The following is a 16944-nucleotide window of genomic DNA, read 5'->3' on the forward strand; positions in this document are numbered from 1 at the left end:
CCAGACCAAGCCTGACCCATTCTTATGTCAATCATGGTGAGAGCCTATGGTTTTCAGGAGCACTAGACATCCTGCTCCTCAATGTGTGGGCTCAGAAACTCATTGTTTCAAAGGCACAGTACATCACTTTGTCTTGACCCAAGGAGAAACTGCTATGATCTGAATGCTTTGTTGCCCAATGTGATAGTATCAGGAGGTAGGGCCTCTGGTAGGTGCTCACTCATGAGGGTGGGGCCCTCATGAATGAGATTAGTGCCCTTGTAAAAGAGGCTCCAGAAAGACCTTGGCCCCTTTCTCTCTGTGAGGACACAATGAAAAGTCTGCAACCCAGAGGAGGACCCTCACCCAACCCTGCTGGCATCCTCATCTCGAACTACCAGCCTGTAGAGCTCTGAGAAATGAAATTCTGTAGTTTATAAGCCACCCACTCTGTGGTATTTTGTTGTAGCAGCCTAAACAGACAGGACAGAAGCACACCTTGAGCTGTTCTGCTTGGTGGCTCTTGCTGCCTGGCCTCCCGTGATACCCTGTCTTATTGGCTGGGGTGCCTGTGCTGTTGCTTGTTTCCTATGCCAGGAACCAGATCTTTTCCCTATATCCACCGCCTGTGACCCCTTCAGAAGTGAACAAATCACTGGGAATGAAGACAGTCCTTATCCTACCCATTCATTGGTATCTGCATAAACTTTAATTACTGGTGCTTGCTGAACTGGGCTGCATACTTTGTACAGTGAGCATTGGCCACCCAGGCCCCCAAACTTTGCTTCTTTCCTCAACAACCTGTCCCAGCACCGCAGGCTTCAGCTTGGTCCCTATGCCACCCATGCAGTGTAGTCCAGATTATAGCAGATTTTGTACCCAAGCCTATGAGTACTGTTATCATGGCAGCCAGGAGGACAGTGACTGTCTTTATCTACCACCACTGAGTCAATTACTCTCAAGGCATTTAACACATTCTGTCTTTTGTCATAACTGTTTGTGGCAAGAATGAACCTCAGGTAGGTCTGACACCTGGGCACATTGAAGGATGCTCCTAAGAAAGCGGTCATCCATCACCCAGCCTCGCAGGAGACACTTGGTAATGTGTTGGGGTTGTTTACACCAGCTGTTTGCACCTGGTGAGCAGAGCATGTATTCACAGCCTCCTCATCAATCAGGAGATCTGAGGCAGGGAGCCAGATGGGTATTAAACCTAGCGTGAGAATGGCAAAGGAAACCTCTAAGCCTGGCAGAATCTTCATTCTATTGGGTGGCATTATCCACAGCTCTATGTCCCCCTGGAGGCCTGGGGGACTCTGAAATCACCCCTTTGCCTGCAGGTATGCTAGTCATCCCCTGCTCTGTACAACCATCTCCATTAGTGCATATACTCTTTGTCATAAAGAAGAATTCAAGTCTTCTGATATCTCTGTTGCACCTTTTGGTCACTAATCCATTGTGACAACTTTGCATTCACCTTCTTCGCTGCAATATTTCCTCAAATCCTTTTGTAAGTAGGCAGAATTGAAATAACGAACACATAAACACTCGCTGTAGCCTCTACTGAGATTTACAGGATGCCTAGCCTGTGGATGCTCTTTGAAAAGAATTTTTTTGAAATCATCAATGATTTTATCAACAAATGTATGCTAAGATCTACCACAAAGCAGGCACTGTGTGGGAAAGAAACAGCAAGGTAAGACAGAGTAGAGTTCTCCAGGACTGGTAGTCTGGTTGCAGCAAGTAGCAAAGACCTTTCAAGTTCACAGAATATCCACCCATATTCACATATTTCCCAATGTTTTCATAATTAGGCTGGTCCTCGCCAGTGTGCCGTGAGCAGAGTAATGGATGACACTTCCAGACTGAAGTGTTTCACAGCTTCTGTGTGATTCCCCTCTTGCCCCTAGCTCTCTCCTTCCCTAACATTGTGTCCATGTGGACTCCATCAGTCTGCGTCTTTCAGCGACTTTGTGAAGCAGAGACCTGTCACACTAGACATGTAGTGTGAGCAAGAACAAATAAACAACTTCACATTATGCAACTGAGATCTTCAGATGAATTTATTATGCTAGCCCGGCCTTGTCTATTCTAATACTGGGAAACACACAAAAATACAGGGATGACACTGGGAACTACATGATCACTTCCAGTGAGCAGAGAAGAAAACACACTCCAAACTGGCTCCTGCCTTGCTGGTTTATAAGCCACCAAGTCTGGAGGATTGTGTCTGATCTGCTTTTGCCTTTGCTGTCAGGTCTCTGTGTGGTTGGTACCCTTCTGTTGTTCTGAACAGAACAACAGGCCTTTCCTAACCACCTGATCCAAAGTGACAACCCCAACAGTGATCACATCTCCCTGTTTTGTTTGCTCAACCTCCATGAAATGTTCTCATCTACTGTCCATCTTTCCCTCACTACAGTGTAAGCCCAAGCAGAGCAGGGACCGTGTCTTTCTTATTTACAGCTGTGCTTCCAGAATTGGGCCTGGCACAGAGTAGGCACTCAATCAGCATCAGAGAAGAATAAATGGGTGAATATTCTGTGGCCCAGACTTCAGAAGTGGGTGGCAGGAAACTCACGGAGGGCTGAGTATCCAGAATAGAATTCATGAGGAGGCAGGCCTTGAGGGGTCCTTTAAAGAGAGGGTCACCGGGGGTTGTTATAGTGGTTACAACGGCCTGAGCAAGCATGGGGTGGCAACGCACTGGCAGACGGCCTGGGGTGACTGTGAGTTGAGTGGGCTGGATGGGGTTGGGGAGGATAGTGGGAAGAACATCATGGAGAGCCTCAAATATTAGTTTATATCTGACCTAAGGGCAAAAGGAAGCTCTCTGTGGAGGCTAATGCCCCCACACACACATACACCAAACCCACTGTTTGAGAAAGGCTGAGTCTCAGAAAGAGGTCCATAGGAAAGAAGCTAAACACAAAGGCACAGTCATCAGGCTGTGACAACAGTCCAGATAGTGGTGATAATCTGTGGACAGGAAGGAGGAAAATGATAAAGGAGGGATCAATGAAACTTGATCCAGAAAAGTTTCCTCTGCCCAATGCCACACAGCTGGGCAGGGGAAGGACAAGGAGTCTGATCTAGGACTAACAGGTTCTTCCCGGTAGATTCTCTAATCCAGTGGTCCTTCCACTGCACAGCAGCACCTATCTGAGCCCCTGGGGATGTCCAGTCTAAGACAGACAAGAGCAACAGTCTGGGACAATGCCTGAGTGGGTTCCTGAGTGGACATCCAATACGCCACTTCAATCCAGGCAGTAAGAAACGTACTTAAAAATAGCACAAAAGACACTTGCATTTTAGAGGTAGAATCTGAGTTTGAACCTTCCTATAATGAGAAAATAATACTTCCTTTACTGACCACACATAGTTTTTGTGAAGATAAAATGGGATGCAGAATTTTTTTTTTTAATTTAAGAACAACTTATGAGTATTGTTATCACAAAGAACAAAATACACTTGCTAGAATTTCACCTCCATTCCAATGCACAAACTTTCTTAGGAAGAACGGGGCATTAGTTTAGCAGCCTGAAGGGGCCAAAACTTTTGGGGTGATGGAGTACCATTAGAAGCAGTGGATGTAGCTTCACAGTATGGAAACTATTCCGTGGCCCAGAGCAAACAGAATTACCCACCCTTGTACATGGGAGGTGCTCACTAAATACTTGCTAATGAGTTTTTGATTGTCAACCACTCCATTTCCATTCTGTCTTTACTACTCTCCGGAGCTGTGTAGGAAAAGTGAAATAAAGTAATGCAAATGGACAGCAGGCAGACATTTCTACATCCTTCATTCCCTGTTCCTCTCTTCCCTACTTCCTGCCCACACACTCAGCAATCTCCTTTACATTAGACCCTCCAGCCTCTCTCTCCTCTGGCATCCTATATCCCTGCCCCGGTAATTCTGAAAACACACAGCTCCCATCACATCACACCTTTCACAAGATCCTCAGTGGTGCTGGGAGCTATTGAGTCAGGAGCTGTTGAGGTGAGAATTCTTTCCACTGCTGGTATTTCTTCCATGTGGAGGGAGTGTGATCAGTTGTGATGTCCTGCCTCACCTCCACCACCTCACTCATTTCTCTTCTTGGGTGACAGAAGGGGACATAACTTATCTCAGTGGTCAGTCTGGAAGGTGACTCTGCACTCCTCTATCCTTCCTTTGGGGAGCAAAGAGCCCACAGGGAGCAGGTGTTCTCTGTGCCCCCCAACCTCTGCCCTAAGACTTTCAGGGTTCCCCTGTCCACTGATGCCCACCATGGGGAGGGTAAATCGGTATGCAATTCAGTATTAGGAAGCCTATTGGGCTCTCCTACTAAGATGCTTCCTCCAATGTAGCCTTTTCAGCATTAAAGTTGACATTCTAGCTTTTGTCTACATCTGCCTTTGTTTTATTTCTCAGCTAGTTCAGGACTCAGGCCAGGACGATGGGTACTTTTTCATTAGATGCCCCTTTGAACTCCTGCAAATACTTTTCCATTGTCTATAAAAATAAGCAAAGATCTCAGCTTGGCACTTAAGGTCCTCCACACACACACACACACACACACACACACACACACACACACACACAAACAAAACAAGAAGGTATCATCAACTTTCTGGGCCCAGTTCTCCACTATGCTGTGCACCACAGACCCCAGAACAACCTTCTGGGCTCCAATGGCTCCCTGGCAATGGTTCGTGTTTTCTTTTTCCATATGCTAAGCTCTGCTCCTTCGGCTCCCTGGTATCTAGGCCACCAAAATTCTACCCACCTACCTGTCATATAAACCCAGGCACATGCCCCTTCCTGTGTGCCTTTCTTGACCCTGAGGGATCTGATCTCCCTCTTCAGTGACGGGTTTCTCATTCTGTCTCCTCTGCCAGGAACCTTCTCCTCTTGGCCACTCCCTCCTCCCCTGCTTGTGCCTATCTGACCACCACTTATCTCTGAGCTTTCCGCCTGGAGGCCTTTCCCTCAGAAGCCCCCCCTGAGCCCAGCTGGTCCTCCTAAGTGCTTCCATAGAACCCTGTATACCACTAAATATGCGGAAGTAAAGCGCTCTGCCTACTTGTCTCAAGAAGTTTATGAAGGCATATAGATAACACTTACAATTATGTACAAACCTAAAGAGAGCAGAAGTGCCACTCCGGATGGTAAATTGCCTATATCCACATAGAAACCAAAAGTAAATGCTCACTGTGAACAGAGGCCCAGCCGGGGAAAGGCACTGAACGAGTAACTGGAATTAGTGAAGCCTTTCCGGAATTCTCTGGTCCTCCAGGGAAGGCTCTCTTGAAGAGGGGGTTACTCTATCAAGTGCCTAGCTTTTAACTGGTCAGTGAATTAAAGACATCATATCATTAATTCAACTTCTTGGAGGTGAACAAGAGGCAGAGACTCCTATTCTCCGGATTCAGCAAGAGAAAGGGGATGCATCCAGGCCACCCAGAATAAATTTGATGAGGAAAGGGTCTCGGCTCTCAGCCCTCCCCCATCTAATGAGCACAAATGCAAGAAAGTGGTGTGCAGGCAACAGCAGGTTGCAGCTCAAATGACACGTCTGAATATTGAGGCCACTGCATTTTTCTCACTGGCTTGAAGCTTGGGAAGTCTGATATGCCTCTTTGAAGTCTGCTCCGCGCACAGGGAATGTGTGGATTTTCTGAGGCCTCTGACAATGTGGGGATAGATAAGACCCTCCCAGGCTCAAGTATCAAGAGGCTTTCTCAACTTTATAAATGCTGCTGGGAAAGTGAGAAGAGCTAAAACTCTGAGATTTTTAACAGGAAGCATTGAACCTGGCTTGCTTCTAAGTTAGGCTGAAAAAAATGGACCCGTGATTATTCTTAGGGGAAAGTAAGGCAATTGACTTAGGCAGGAAAACAATTTCTGCCAGGGGAGCCCTCTCTAATTAAAATGCACTGAACAAAAGCTCTTGTTCCCATTCCCTTTCTCAGGGTTGGGTCATTACCACCAAAAACGTTGCCCACATTGACTTGATCACATTTAAGGAGGCCTAGGGCAAACGGGGGATGTGGTGGCACAGTACCGATTTGGGTGAGCCACTTGGCCACGGCACCATAGATCTCATCCAGAATGAGGATGACCACGAGGTTGATGATGACCGCTGTCGCCGTCACTGTCACCCGGACATTGGAGCGTGTGTCCTTGTTGAGAGACAGAGCAGCTGCAGTTGTGATACGATACACAATGACCGCAAAGACGATTGAGAAGGTCAGGGCAATCTGTAGAGGATAAACAGTGAGAGTCACATATCCATGGACAATTATTGAGCACCTATTATTTGTTTAGCCAACAGTACTAAGTGCTACATCAGGTATTATTAATCTGGAGTCCATTGGTGGGTAACAAGGAAACTGCACACCCTCTGAACTCATGCAAATTCTGCGTATTGGTGCAGTTTTCAGGAGAGAATGTCTTCCATTTTTATCAGATTCCAAATGGCCCATAATACACACAAAGAACTAGGAACAGAAATACTGGATATTATGGTGTGTACAGTACACATGATGTCATTTCTTTCATGAGAGAGCTTCCAACTTACTATGGAGGAAAGATGAATTCCTGTTAAACCACCATCAATAATCCCTGAGAATGTATTAAGTGTTAAGTGAAGACTACAGTTGTTAAAGGGACTGAGAATACAGAGGAACAAGTAGATCTGAAGGCTCCGGGACTAGTCTGTGGAGCAATGGGATTTAAACTGGGCCTCAGTGAAGAGAAATAGTGAGCCATTGAAAGTGACTAAGCGGAGAAGAGGGTGAGGGAAACCTTAATGGGGTGGGTGCAAGAAGGTTGACCAAAGAAGAAAGGGAGGGAAAACAAGAGTGAGATTTTTACACTGTCAGACCCCAGGGTGAAAAGAAAAGGTCACCCTAACTTTTCGACCAGGCAATCTGAAATGGAGAATTCAGAGTTTTCACTTGGTGCTGAAATCTCTTGCCGCTATGTTTAAAAGGAAAGTTTAGCAGTCACTTGCCTTTGAAGGTCCCCCTCCCCATTACCTCTTCCTAGAACCGATGAGTACTAAAACACTCTCCCAGACTGGCTCCCTCTTTTTTCCCATCACAGCCTAAGGAGGGCCATTTTCCTGAAGCACAAATGTCAGGAGGAGGAAGAGCCCTGAATAAACCTCTGAGATGAGGCAGAGGGAAAAAAAGAGTGCAGCCAGGTATTTAACCTGCTCAGAGAAAAATTATAATTTGTCCCACTCAAGTGAAGTCTTCTTTCTTAGAATTATTTTTGCAAAGGAGGCTGTTCAGGTCATATTTCCTCTGGGGGCAGGGATGGAGTGCTAAATAGAAAACATGGGGAGAGAAAGGATCAGGTATAAAGGTTCCCTCTGTAAAAACAAGCTTTCCAGGAATGTCCATTCTCTTCATAAAAATGAGGAGCAGGGAGAGGGCTCAGGCTCGGACTTTGCAAGCTGTATGAAACGACGCTCTGGTGGGCTGGAACGGGGAACAGGTTGCAGATGTGTCTGAGGTACGAATGTCTTCAGACCTCTGGGGCCGGGGTACTTGGAGGTGCTGGAACCTGGGGTGTACTGATGGTAGCCTCAGCGGTTTATCCCCCTGTGCTTTACAAATATTAGTGTTTGCCCTGCAGGCTGTGATGTGTAAAAGAAGCCCTCCCTCAGGAAGAGAGGATGGCAGTGTTCTCTGGGTAGAGGGAGGTGTGTATATGTGCATGCATGTGCACTCACACGTGTGTATGTCTGGGCAGAGGAGAGTTTGGATGGGAAAATCCCTCTGTGGGAGGCCCCTCTTCTGATATAGGGTTGGGGTGGGAGCAGCATTAACCCCAGGCTCTGGGTCCAGGGAAGAATGACTACCATCTAAGCTGGAAAAGCAGGACGAGACATTGCCGCTCTCCAACAATGTAGACATTTTCGCTTCCCATTCCTCTGGGATTGTCACTGCCAGACAGTAAGGGCCTGGAAAACATGGTGTGAGATTCTTTTTCCCCCCAAATCACTTTCGCAGTGAAGGTCAGTCATGGAAGTAATGATGAGGCGGGGGCAGCCAGGGCATCGAAGAGTGTGTGAGTGTGTGTGTGTGTGTGTGTGTGTGTGTTTGGGGTTGGGGGAATGACTGGAGGAAAAACAATGGCAAAAACATCCTTTGCTTTGGAGTCTTGGGGGTGACACATGGAGAAATGTGTGGGCAGGAGATTAGCTTCTCTCCTCCTTCTCCAAGAGGCCCAGCTGCTAAACTGGGGAAGAAAGAATGCTCTTCCTAACTACACCAAGTGGGATCCCTGGGACCGGCTCCATCTCAAGCATCGCTCCAGACCTACTGGTGCAGAATCTGCACTTTAACAAGATCCCTATGCAAGTTCTAGAGGCACTGCTCTCCTCACTTGGGAAATCCCTTCTTTCCACCCTCCCTACCTCCCCAGCCCCACCTCCAACATGTCCCTCCCCAGCCCTCTGATGCTGTCCTTTGTAATGTTAACTTCTCTGGTCTTGGTTTTCCATCCCCTTACAGAAATCAGGTTTTGACCTCCCCTTTTGTGTTTCCCATAAGCAACTCAAGATTCACAGTTTCAGGTTGGAAGAGCTTGGAGAGCACCAGCCCAGACCCATGACCATTTTGCAGATGAGGAAACAGGCGTGAAAATGGATTTGTTCAAGGTCACAAGGCATGGACTACTGCCCTGGTCTCCTGGATCATGGTAGGAATTAAAAGAATTTTAGCATTGAGGGATCATCTCTGTTTAGTCTCTGATCTCACATATAAGAAACTGAGGCCCAAGAAACAGCCATGTGATTGGTCCCAGGTCCAGAGGGTACATGGCAGAGCTGATATCGTCGTCGGCAGCCGTCCGTCTCGAGAGATGATGGTGTAGCTTCTTAAGAGTCTATCTGCACCGCCGAGAATGGCTGTGCAGTCCGACTTGGGAGTGACACGGTATCTGTCTCCTCCCGTGTTGAATCGACATCTTGCGATAACGCTGGAGTGTCCTCTCCAGTGAAGCTGAAGCTACAGAGCCTGGGCAGGGTGATATGGAGGGTCTGCTGTTGCCCATGCAGCAGACCCCCCCTCTCTTCGCAGCTGAAGGGTCCAAGGGAAAGACGGAGTCAATACAGCTTGGCTTCAGGTGCGCCGCAGGAGTTGCCGGTGTTGACTACAGCGTCAAACCGCCTTAGGGACTCCGGCTCCGGATTTTCTGTCGGGGTTTACTCCCTTAGCCTTTCCCCTGAAGAGGTATGCCGCAAGGCAGCGGAGGTTTTTTGGAGTCAGAGTTTTCCTTCTCTGATGTGCCCTGACTGGAAGATCGAACCAGCGACACTTAGCTCGCAGGCCGACGCTCAATCCACTGAGCCAAACATGGCAGAGCTGATATACTAATGGTAATAACATCATCATCAACAACAGCTCATCCATTTGTATCCTCTCTATGTCACATTTTCATTAGCACTAATCCTTATAATTACCACATAAGACATGCCTTTTGTAGGTGCAATTTAGTGATATGCAGGATTTGAACCCTGCTCTATGGCTGCAAAGTCTACAATCCCATCCTGACATTAGAACCCACATATTCTGGCCCTAAATCCAGTACTATTTTCACTATTTTGGCTGCATCATTGATTTTGCTGATTAAATTTAATAAATATTTTCTGACCACTTATTGTGCAAACCACTATGTTGGGTATATTTCACATTTGTGATCAGTCTCCCACAACTAGAGCTAAAGCAGGGCTTGGTCTTATGCTGCATCCTTTGCCTCCTGCCATTTCACAGAGATGCCTCAAGCATGGAATCTGTTTGGTAAAGATTTGCTGATCCCCTACACATGGCCACATTATCATGGTCCCTGTTGCTTTTGGTGTTTTAATCCCATAATTTACTTCTGGGCACAGCCAAATTGCAATGGAAGCCAGGCTACAAAGTCCATAGTCTTATTTGACACTCTAAGAGAGACAGGGAGGTGGGCAGGTCTGATCCCTACCCTTTAGGACTTGCATTCTGAAGCAAAGTGGAGAAAACCATTGCATACACAATGACTGTAGTAGCAGCTGGACAGAGTCATAGGCCTCATTTCATGAGCTTCTGGAGTGCTCTGAGCAGAAAGCAGGGGGATTAGTGAGAGGAAACTCCATGGAAGCAGCTTGGGGACTGTTTTCTATGGGAAAAGCTTGGAGGAAAGAATAAAGAGGAGTAAGTAGAAGTGCACAGGCAGAAGCAACCTCTGAGAGAAAAAATTACTGGGAGAGTGCTCAGTCTAGGGTGTGGCACATAATAGTAGCTCAATTTTTAAAAATACCCACACTGATGACTTTATCATTGACATAAGTTGTCTCTGGCACCTTCTTAATTTATTTTCTCCTTCAGTCATTCATAAAATATGTCTCGGGTACCTATTCTGTGCCAATTACCACTTTAGGTGTGTCTTCAGTACCTACTATGTGCCAGTCACTATTTTAGGTGTCAGGAATATACTGGTGAACAAAGATACAAATTTCTTGGATGTTTATCCTCTAATAAAGAAAGGTAGACAATAAACTAATCAATAGTTAAAATATATAGTATATCTGGTGTGATAAATACTATGGAAACAGATAAAGCAGAACAGGGTTATTGGGAAAGATTGTAATTTAAAATAGGGTGGTCAGGGAAGGCCTAAGTGAGAAGGTGACATTTCAGCAAGGACCTAATTGAGAGAAGGGAGAGCTGGAGTGGGATATGGGTGGTGGAGAGGAGGAGGGCCAGCCCTGTAATATAAAGATGTTGGTTCCACCTCTCATGAGATAAGAAAACTTCAGAGGGTTTTGAGCAGAGAAGCGCCCTTATCAGACCTGGATTTTACAAAGATCAGTAGGGGGACAGTGTAAAAGCAGGGGGATCAGTTAGAAAGCCATTGCAATAATCCAGGCAATGGAGGAGATTTTCCGATGGCTGATTCCCAATATACAAGTGTAAGCGACTATCTTGGGCATGGGAGGAGGTCTCAGGCTCCAAGCTCTAGAGGAAGGAAGGACACTGCCTGTGATAATCCCCTCTCATATAAAAAGAAAACCAAAAGAGGGTCAATTTGAACAGAAAAGAAACTTGAGCTCAACATACTGGGTTGGAGAAGAAGGAGAAAATTTATCTTTGTCCATGCAGGTCTCTATCATGGTGGGGAAGATGGGCACAGCATGTGACATTTCTTGGCTTTTGTCATCCTTTGAAAAACATCCCCAGCTGATCTGGCAGACTGGGATCCCTAGAACCGTCCTCATGGCTGTGGTCCTGAAATCTTCTGCCAAGGTTTGGTCACAGGGGATGGAGGAAGGAACGATATTTGATACTCCAGTTTGTTGCCCAAATTCCATAACAAACTACTCTTTTATAAACACCTCCCTGACCCCTTGACCTCAAGCTCCACACATTGTCCCAGGGTAATACTCTGGCACTCTAGTGTGAAGCCACAGTGGCGATTGCCCATGGCCATTTTTCAGGGACAGGCTTCCCTTTTTCTCCCTGTTCTACTTAGAACATAATTTTCTCTGTAGTCCCATAAATGGGAAATGGGGTCAGCTTAGTTTTATCATCTTTATTCTGAGAATGTAGCCCTTCAGAGTTCCAATTTAATTTGGTGAGGACTCCCTGTTAGAATCCCCACTTCGAGCTAGCCTTTCCCCCTGATTTCTACCTCCTTGCCCCCATAAAGCCAACCAAACCAAAGCTGTTGGCCTAGGGGGAAAAATATCCTCAAGGTAAAGGCACCTCCTGATTTTCCCTTAGGGCCTCACTATTCTGTCACCCCTTGAAGGCTTTAAGAAGATTGAAACATATATTTATCCAATATTACTTTTGTTATTTTCAGCAAGATAGGATGTTATAAATAACCTATTACTACTGAAGATAGAAGTATTTTACTCGACTATTTTCTTATTTATGTATGTATTTGTTTTCTATAAACTCCTTGAGGGAGGGATTATTTTGTTTTATTTTCTGCTCTACCCTCAATGCCTAAGAATAGTGTCAAGCACATACTTGGCACCCATTAAGTATTTCTCCAATGAATGAATAATCTCTAACAACAAGATGCATAGTGTGGGAGGCTTTGAAGTGCTAAATTAAACTTTATTTCATTCCAGCGTAACACATTGCAATTCACCACATGTTGTTGAATACATTCTACATGTCTTGTTCTTGTTAAGCAATGAGAAGATAACAAATGTAGACTTCTAAGTTCTGGCAAGGCACCCATCACCTCTGCAGTTCATCGGTGAAACAAATTGTTGGATTAGATGCTTCCTTCACTTTAAATTTCTGAGACTAGGACATGGTTCCTGTCCTCAGTGGTCAGGATGGCAATAATGATCTCAGGCCAGGATCAGAGTTACTTGTGGCCCGTAGGTCCAGCAAATTATAATCATTTCAGTCCCCCCCCCCTTTTTTTTTTTGAATAAGCCAACTCTGCTCCACCCCACAGCTAAGGTATAGTCCTGCTTTAAAATGCTATAGGGATACAACCCCTTTGTAAAACAGAAACTCCAGTTTTGAATAATAGAAGGAGTCTACCCATAAATATGTCTTAGTGGCCCATACCCAGTCCTCTGAGTTTCACCTTTTGTCATTTTCAGCAAGGTGGGATGTTATAAATATCTTAAGATCTTGCTTCAGTTACTGTTGGCTCACTCATCCTGGTTGCCAAGACCAACCTGCTACCACTTTATTGATATGACTCAAATATGAATCACAGACCCCTTCCTTACCTTCCCTGACACAGCTGAGACCATCTGGGTCTTTCAAAAAGGCCCTTTCAAACTCTCAGGGAGAACACAGAAATAAATACAGCGACTACAGGGAAACTAAAGAATTAGCTTAGAAAGGCCAGGTTGTCTGTCTCCTGTGGCTTCCAGACTCTGTTCTATTCCACAAGTCATCAGAGAGAGCCATCCCATAGCTTAAACAAGCTGCCATAATTCTGTAGCCATCTTACCTGATTAATTCTTCCAAGGTTTTGGTCTGCCTCAATGTGGAAGGTACCATATTATCACCAAACTACTCCATGTAGTTCCAACTTCAATTATCTGTGGTCAAGGCTGGGAAGATAAACCCCCTTCTACCCTCTTCTTTATAGAAAGATAGAAATTCCTTCAATAGCTACAGAAGGTCACTGACCCCTTCTAGGTCTGGTGTTCTGTCTGAGAAAGTTACCTTCCTCTGTCCAGGTGACTGATATCAGAAATGGCCTCACTAGCAGATAAGATCCTGTCCTTCTACACAGGGACTGTGGCTTCATCCTTACTAGCCTCCCATTATTCCCATAGCATAACAGAACAACATACCCACAGTATTCACTTAACAGGATCTAACAAGCTTAAGTCATAGGAAGGTGTTCCCTCAAGGAAATTACCATGAACAAGATGGAGACGAAGTTTATCAGGTAACCTGGGAAACGATCTCTCCAGTTCAGCTTATCTTCTTCATCATCCTGGGAAGAAACAAGAGATTAGAGGAAATCAGAAGGCACAAATAACAGATAATAATTTTCTCTTTATTTGCATAAACTTGCATATCATTAATCATTCATCATTTTATATAGTATTTTTCTAGTCTCTGATGCCTTACCTCCCATATTAACAACAACTCTCCTAATTTTGTGATTTCTAGATAGCCTGAAAAAATAGCCTAAATGTCCATCAGTAAATGAGTGGATCAAAAAACTGAAGTACACTTACAAAATGGAATACTACGCAGCAGAAAGAAAGAAAGAACTCCTACCTTTTACTACAGCATGGGTGGAACTGGAGAATACTATGCTAAGTGAAATAAGCCAGTCGATGAAAGATAAATACCACATGACCTCACCTATAAAAGGAGCCTAATGAACAGAAACAACTACTGAGCACAATAGATCCAGAGACATGGAAACATGAACCAGTCTGACAGCGACCAGAAGAGAAAGGGGAGGGGGATAATGGTGGAAAGAAGGGGAAGGGGCTAGACAAAGAACACATATGAATGACCCATGAACATGGACAACAGTGTGAGGACTGACTGTAGGAGCAGGGGGTACACTGGGCAAAGGAGGGCAAAAGGGGAAAAATTGGGACAGTTGCAATAGAACAATAAAATAATTTTTTTAAAAAAATCGGACAAGATTTGAGTTCAGCCTCATTCTGGGCTCAAGTTTTAAAAAGTTCAACCACCTACCAGCTGAGTGATCTTGAATGTCTTTTAACTTTTCTTACCCTTTATTTTTTCATCATAAAATGGGCACAATTGTAACACTTGCCTTGCCTACCACACAGGATGGTTCTATTTGCTTTGTTTTAATGAGAAACATGTGAACACGGTAAAGCAATGGACAAATGACATGTACAACCCAACCACAGCACAATATCCTAAAATAAAGCATTCTTTAAATAAAACATCAACCACAGGTCCTATTAAGTATATAAATTACCCACAATTTTTGTTCTTGAAAGAACCTTTATGCGTTGTCATTCGTTCACCCCAAAATGACTGTGTTCTCTCCTGGTCACAGATGCAGACATTTGTAGGTACAGGTTAAGCTGGTGCCTTGCAGTCAGTCTGGCTGAGACCCCTTTTCCCCTCAGACTGGGCCCAATGCACCCAGGCCACCCTTCTGAGACAACTGTATGTCTGGCTGCAGTTCTTCAGTTTACTCTGATGACCCTCATGGGGCCGGGTGATGCCAAACAAGGTATGTATGAAAGGTAAAAATCTCTGCCAATTCATTACTATGTAACTTTAGTCTGGGCACTCGCTAGAATTCTCTGAGCTGCAGTTCTATAAAATGAGAAGTGATACAGTGTTGGTCAGAAGACCATTTGAAGCCATGTTTGTAAAGATGCCACGAAAATGGCAAAGCACTCTATGCTGGTGAGGTCGGAGTCCTGCATTTCTGCAACGTGTCTGAGCCAAATTCAGCTGGGGAACACTCCAGGGCCCCCCTCCTCTAGTCTCTCTTCCCTCCTTACCACTGTTTCAGAATACACCTGATTTGGATCTAGCAACAGTGCCATCTAGCCTTTGAAAGCTTGTACTGTAGGCGAAGGGCCTTCTTGGCCTAGAAGACATCTTTCTAAAAACCATTGTGCGTCCACTGTGCACAGACCTTGGTGTCGGGAATGGTGGCAGACAGAAGGAAGTGGATATGACCTCTGCCCCTGGGGGCTTCACAGTCTAAGAAAGCAGAAGTGACACCCACATATCAAAAGATTCAGGATGCACTTGCCAATGTGGTAGTGACGATTATCTTGGGCGTGAGCCTGGGGGAAACTTGAGGAAAGAAATGTGTCTTTCTTACTGCATGTCTGGAGCTGAGCGCAGGGCTGAGCTGGCTTAATAAATGGGGGTGAACATGAATGTTAAGGCGGAAGTCATTCAATAATTAGCGTTTTCATTTACAGATGATGTAAACAAGGGAAACTCACTTTTTTATACACCTTGTGATAGAATCAGGTCTCTAAACTCCTAGCCCAGCAGACTTTCCATCGCACAATTGAGAACAAGGTAACTATAGGTTATGATCACTCTGGATGAGTGAGAGCATATAAATCTCTTTCTATGAGGACTAGCACAATACTCATTCATATTCTTCTACATCAGGCCAAACATGAAAAGGGAGTCGCACTTCTTTCTTTCTGCTTCAGTGTTAATTCTCAGTTTTACTCCCACTAGTGATATTTTCCTGTAAGATTTTGATAAGGAAAACTGAAGATGGGCTGGTGGATAATGGCGCTCAGTAGGGATTCTTCAAAGAAGGGAGTGCATGGCAGGGCTCTTCCTGAGGTCTCCCTCACTGTAATGGGAGTTTTGAGGATTCTTTGGCTCTTTCTCTGCTCTCTGGCTTAGAGATAAGAAGTTCTGCCTTAAAACCCAGCAAACCAGATGTGTTCTGAAACATCAGTGGTGAGTAGAAAAGAGGGAACTCTAGGTCATAGGTTGCATGTCACCAGTTCCTCTGTCAGGGGGCTTCCTGAGTGAGGAATAATACAAGGAGAGGTAGAAAAATCTGTGTTTGGTTCCTGAGATGAGGGGGAGGGGTGAGAAACATCTGTCAGTAAAGGTGAGATTGGGTTCAGGGTGCCCCTCAGGGCAGAGTTGGACAGTCCAGGAAGAAATGGGGGAAAGAGAAGTAGGAGCAGAGGAGTAGAAAATATGGCCCAAGATGACATGGGCCTAAATAATAAGTACAACTGTAGAAAATGATTAGTAACCTCGTGGAGGAGTCGGGTATCCAAGATGGTTTTGGTTAAGGCTTCCTGCCAAGTGGGTGTCCACCTTCTTCAGGCCAGGGGCCAAGGGGGGTGCGGTGAGATGTCTTTGGACCAGCCTCTACCCTGCAGTGACAGCTCTGTCCTGGAGAATGAGTTTTGGTTCAGTTCCACTCAACAAACATGGTCTGAGCACCTTGGAGGGCTGGGCTCTGCACTGGATACTGAGGACACAGAGAGGAGAAGACTCAGCCCTGCCCAGAAGGAGCTCAGAGACCACTGCAGAAACAAAAGGATTTCAAGGCTAAACCTGGCAAGGAAGGTGGCATGACTATTTTGCATAAAAATGAGACATAACTAAAAAGCAGTTGACTTGGTTGTCCTCTCAAAGCAGCTATCTTAAAGAAAAATACTCATTCTTTACATAGATGTTCTAGTGTTTGTTGACAAATCACCCCCTTTCATGTTTACATTGATAAGCCCTTTTTTCTGGAAGTTTCCATCTTATATATTGAGACACTATCCAAACACAAGAGGCCAAGTGAACCATGAAGATTACCGATTGCTTTCCAAGCTCCCAAAGTTACCGGTAAAGATGGCAGTGAGTAAAACAGACTTTACATACAATAACTGGTTCTGGTAATGGAAGTTAATTAAAACTCTCCATTCAGTGGCACATTAAAGATGTGAAGATACATGGCAAAATGCCATTAATTTCACTACATTCTGTGTGTAATCATCACATAAAAAGCCTGCAAGG

At 45.1% G+C, this 16944-nt stretch overlaps 1 protein-coding gene across 1 annotated transcript in view; it reads right to left on the bottom strand.

Moving 5' to 3' along the window:
* Window positions 1-16944, bottom strand: part of ANO2 (anoctamin 2) — a 302275-nt gene that overhangs the window by 64201 nt on the left and 221130 nt on the right. Inside the window, exons 16-17 of the mRNA XM_090275378.1 lie at window positions 13355-13432; window positions 6027-6222 (exon numbers count right to left, since the gene is read on the bottom strand). Of these exons, the coding sequence (XP_090131504.1) occupies window positions 6027-6222; window positions 13355-13432 (274 nt within the window). The remainder of the gene's footprint in view (window positions 1-6026; window positions 6223-13354; window positions 13433-16944) is intronic.

The sequence above is a fragment of the Furipterus horrens genome, unplaced genomic scaffold, assembly GCF_987537825.1.
Source record: "Furipterus horrens unplaced genomic scaffold, mFurHor1.1.pri manual_scaffold_4, whole genome shotgun sequence".
Lineage (NCBI taxonomy): Eukaryota > Metazoa > Chordata > Mammalia > Chiroptera > Furipteridae > Furipterus > Furipterus horrens.